This window comes from Octopus bimaculoides, chromosome 3 (assembly GCF_001194135.2).
Source record: "Octopus bimaculoides isolate UCB-OBI-ISO-001 chromosome 3, ASM119413v2, whole genome shotgun sequence".
NCBI classification, from domain to species: domain Eukaryota; kingdom Metazoa; phylum Mollusca; class Cephalopoda; order Octopoda; family Octopodidae; genus Octopus; species Octopus bimaculoides.
Genome location: NC_068983.1, coordinates 31,528,529 through 31,534,082, shown reverse-complemented (window position 1 = coordinate 31,534,082; position 5,554 = coordinate 31,528,529). Strand labels below are relative to the sequence as shown.

General features: G+C 35.1%; 1 protein-coding gene across 1 annotated transcript in view; it reads right to left on the bottom strand.

Annotated features, from left to right (window-relative positions):
- Positions 1-38: 38 nt before the first annotated feature.
- Positions 39-5,554, bottom strand: part of LOC106877842 (aminopeptidase Ey) — a 9,831-nt gene continuing 4,315 nt past the window's right edge. The window contains exon 3 of the mRNA XM_014926874.2: positions 39-493. Coding sequence (XP_014782360.1) covers positions 409-493 — 85 coding nt within the window. The 3' untranslated portion in view covers positions 39-408. The remainder of the gene's footprint in view (positions 494-5,554) is intronic.

Genomic DNA, 5,554 nt, shown 5'->3' with positions numbered 1-5,554 from the left:
AAATATTTGAAAACTTTAAAGTAAAAATGTTTCTTTCATATTATTATTATTATTATTATTATTATTATTATTATTATTATTATTATTATTATTATTATTATTATTATTATTATTATTATTATTATTATTCATTATAATCATTATCATCAATAATATCATCACCATTATTGTTCTTATTGTATTCTCTCTTATATTATTATTCTTATCATATAATTTTTGTTTGTCCTTATAATTCTCTTTAAGTCCAATAAATATTTTTGCTTAAATAAATATTGCAGACAATATAGTTAAGCTGGTCCCTGGCAGCTTCTGGCAAGTTGCTTGTGTCATGTGGCCCTAATTTATTTTGATAAGTTTCCTCAGCGGCCAATTGCTTTGAAATAACTGTGCCACATGGCTCGTTACAGATCAGGTTGTTGGCAACTTCTTAACATATTCACGCAACCACTTGTCAATGGTATCTTTGTTGTTCTTCATCCAATTGACGTTAGACCTTTCAAGAATAAATAAATAAAAAAGAGAAAAGATTGATTAAGATTCCGGAACTATAAAATTGATCGTTTGGGAACATATTTATATGTAAATTAATAGTAAAGCATTCAGACTTGGTGCTTCAACTTAAGTACCTATTTCAACTGAATCTTAATTACACACACACACAAACATACACACACACACACACACACACACACACACACACATAGTATAAAAGGGATAAGTTATCCTGGCGGATACTTATTATCTCTCAAATTGGTTTAGATACCGGCTATCCACAGCGGTCTTTATATAGTGCTCAAGCTTAGAAACAAATACTAGGTACTGGTAACTTCACTCGTTGGATAATCCCGTGTTCCTATTCAGAACTGCAAATAATCTGTAGAATACTTCATAACATTGATAACGAAGGGGATTGTGGAGATTTCATTCACATCCAAAAATGTCTTGTTTTTAAAAGTTTTCTACAACATATTCATCTGACCTACATATGTTCCGACCGCAGCGACTGCATATTACTTTGCATGTAATTATGCATTCTAGTCGTTGCAATTTCATCAAGGGTCCATCACTCACAACAGTTTCTAAGTGAACTGATTCAAACAAGCGTACTGCATTGGTATTCAGCTGAAGGTAATAACGTTACTCTATATTCGATGGAATGCTGGTCTTATAATAACCTCTGCTGGTATTACGGTCGAAGCGTAGTTAAAAAATTTTTTATTCAGATTTCAATTCTAGTAGTTTTATTTACATGCTTCTGTATGGAATACACTATTCATTTAGAGGTATTTCACTTATTTTGGGTTTATACCCTCAATTAATATTTTTGTTATTTTGTTTTCATTTCAGGTTTTATTAGCCTTGCTGCCCGCAGTCTACGGTACCATGCTATCTGTTCTTTTCAACTAGGTAATATTTTCTTGATTATTCTGGCCGTGCCAAAGAGGCAAACCTTTTGTAACAGTTTTACTGGGCACTCAATTCCTCTTGATGCCTTCTGATATTGTCCCCAATGACCCAACAATAATTGGCACTATTTTCACCTTCATTTTCCATAGCTGTGCTATTTCGTATTTAAGAGGGTTGTATTTATGTATTTTTTCGCCTTCCTTCTTGACTATTTCGTGGGACAAAGGGGCATGCAGCATCAACTATATAGCACATATGGTGCATCTTGTCGACCATTCAGTATTAGCATAAATATAATTTATTATTATAATCATTATTGTAACTAGCATAATTACTATATATGATGAACTGTGTTTATTTAAATTGTTTAAGCTCTGCCAGTAGTACTACATAAATAACTAATAAATATAATAGCAAATCTACGTAAATAGGTTACGAACTTTCACGAAAAGCTTACGTAGAAATAGAAATATGTATAACAATAACATAGATACCTCTAGCAATATCGAGTTGTATAAAATTCCTTTCGGAAAACAAATAACTTCCAGTATGCCTAACTTGTTCTATTCGGCATTAGCTAAACATTTCCAAAAGACAGTAAATACTATAGAATATTTAATAAACATAGAGTTAAATTAGCATTTTCTAATAACAGAAATCTAGCAAAAATTATAGCGGCACTCAACGCTAGTAGAGTCCATAAAAACAATAGCAACAATAGTAACCAGAATAATAATTATAGATCAATAAGTAGGAAAAGTGTCAACACGAGCGACCAAACCTTAGATAACTCAACTAGGTAAGAAGATAGAAACTATGGTTTAACAACCAATCAAATGGAAGCTACCTGAACAAATACCCGCGTTAGCCTGGAAGTGGAAGGTGTGAACCCCAGAATGTGCAGTACTCAGAATGTTATCTATTGAGAAAGAGTAATAGCTTAGAAATTAGGTAGGAGAGTTTAGAAATCACCTCTAGTGAAGCTGAAGCAGAGACTATTAATGGAAGTAGTAGAATTATCAAATACGATTGCGCAAGGAACAGGGTTTGCCCGCTTAACTCAAATTGTAGGTATAAAAATATTGTATACAGATGTAAGGTTACCTCAGAAAATAGGGAGTACTTCAATATCGGAGCTAACTCACGTTATATTAAGCAAAAAATTGGCACTTATTTAAATTCGTTTTGACATAGGGACAAAATGAATACTACTAGCCTTGGTAAACTAATTTGGGCACTAAGAAATAGAAACAAAGTATATTCCACTGGCTGGGAAATAATCAGTAAGGCAAAAACCTTATAGAATAGGTGATAATAGATGCCACTTTTGTGTGGAAGAAATGTACGAAATTTTCACTTCTAAATTTACTTTTATGAACAGAAGACAGGAAGAGGCTCTAAGATGTCCACACTTGAGAAGATATACGGTTAAGCGATTTAAATAAACACAGCACATCATGGATAGTAATTATGCTAGTTACAATAATGCTTATAATAATAAATTATACTACTACTACTACTACTACTACTACTACTACTACTACTGCTGCTGCTGCTGCTGCTGCTGCTGCTGCTGCTGCTGCTGCTACTACTACTACTACTACTACTACTACTACTACTACTACTACTACTACTACCACCACTACTACTACTATTAATATTAATTGAGGGTATAAACCCAAAATAAGTAAAATATCTCTGAATAAATAATGTACCCCATACAGCAACATGTAAACAAAATTGCTAGAATTAATTGAAACCTGAATAAGCAATTTTAAAACCACACTTCGACCGTAATACCAGCAGAGGTGATTATAAGAGCAGCATTCCATCGAATATAAATAGCAATGCTATTACCTTCAACTAAATTCCAACGCAGTACGCTTGTTTGAATCAGTTCACTTTGAAACTGTTTTGAGTGATAGACCCTTGATGAAATTGCAACGACTAGAATGCATAATTGCATACAAAGCAATGTGCAGTTGCTGCGGTTGAAACATATGTAGGTCAGATGAATATGTTTATTACGGAGAGAATGCTGTCACGGAACGTATGAGTCAGAAGTAGTTTTCAAGATTTCGATCGGAAAATTTTCCAATTGAAGATGCATCTCGTTGTGGCTGGCCAACTGAAATTAACTGTGACACCGACTTTCATTATATGACCAAGATGATCGCAGATATTTCCCATATATTTACACCGAGTGTTGAAAACACTCTGCATCAACTTGATTACATCAGCAAGCTTTATGTCTTGGTCCCACATCCATTGAATGAGACTAACCTCGCCCAACGGATTTCCATTTGCGATTCTTTGTAGAAACGTGAAGAAAACGATTCTTTTAAAAAGAGGCAATCGTGACAGATGGGGAAAATAGATGGTCTATAACAATGCGAAGCATAAACGATCATGAAGGAAGCGCGGCGAATCACCACAAATAAACTTCAAAGCAGGACTTCACACGAAGAAAGTTATGTTTTCAATTTGGTTGAACTGGAAGAGTGTTTTCTTCCACGAGCTTCTTCCCCGAAGAAAACCATCAATTCAGATGTGTATTATGACCAGCTGTGCAAATTAAACACAGCGATCCACCAGAAGCATCTAGAACTTGCAGATCGTATGGGCGTTGTCTTTATTCACGACAATGCAAGACTGCACACTTCTTTGCAGACGTGGCAGAAATTATTGGGAAGTTTCCCCGCACCCTCCATATTCGTCCGACCTTGTACCTTTAGATTTCCACCTGTTTCGGTCTCTTCAACGTCCACTGAATGGACAGACCTTCAACTCTGAAGACGATGTAAAATTCACTTGGAAGAGTTTTTCGTCAGTATAGGCAGGACATTCTTTGAGAAGGGAATAACCGATTTGCTCATAAGATGGTAGAAGATAACGGAACGAAATGGTATTTATATTATTGATTGAATAAATCGCTTTGTGTTAAAAACTTGTGTCTTATTTTCGCTTTAAAAGCCGAACGGACTTTTTAATCAACCTTATAGACACGCGCATGCATCCCCTCTACTCCACCTCAGTTAACTCCCATCATCATCAAGTGTCTTAAATAAGGTTCTTGTCCATTTACCCACTAGACCACAACCTTATATAATAATGAATAACATTACTATCCTTATTAGCTGATGATGGTCGGAGATAAAGCTGGTCGAAAAGTGTATAAAGTCTGTAACTATACATTCTAAAGATGATGAAATTCTCCAGAAAACTTTGATATAAATAGCAACAGCTCACACCGAATATTTAGACATTTTATAAATGCAGGTTAGGTTATAGTCAACTTATGGTTAAACAGATACATAAAAACACAACCTCTAAAGTCTCTGATATTTGTTAGAGAAATTATTAGAGAAATAGTGAAAGAGAAAACTGGTTCAATTTTAAAGGAACTACACATGAAACAGAAAAGTCCAAAGGTAAAAATTGTGATTTTTCACATGAGAAAATCGTTTTGTTTATTTTTTGCTAGTGAAAATATGCTAGGCATCAGTGGCTACTATCGTACCTCAAAGTTACACTCAGAGATGTTCTATAGGATTATTGAAACCATACCTTCATGTCTTAAAAAGAAAGGCGGTCATATTAAATAATGTGAAGTCTCATATGTACTATCTGAAGAAAATACACACGTCATGTATTGAATGCCTTCGTATCATACGAAGGTACTTGTAACAAGGAACGTGTTACTAAGGAATACAGAAATCGGGTTAGGAAAATATGGACCTCGGAACTCTCTGCGTTCAATAAAGCAATAGCCCACAATGTGTTTGCAGTACCAGTACTCGTACCGACATTCGGGATACTTGACTGGACGATCGATGAAATCCGAGCCCTTGATGTGAAAACCCGGAAAATACTAACGAGCACGAACAACTTTCACATTAATAGCGATGTAGACCGCCTGTACCTAAAACGAAATAAAGGAGGGAGGGGCCTAACATCAATTCAGACTGCCTTCGAATGCCGTGTCATATCTCTTCGACATCATCTCATAACCACCAAGTGTCGAAGTGCACCCCTTGATGAAGTCTGCAGACATGAGGTAAATACCATCATGAGATTGGGAAGGCAACTACTTGACAAGCATACCTTATTCGACAACCCTGAACTCTTACCCAAAGAAATTGCAAGA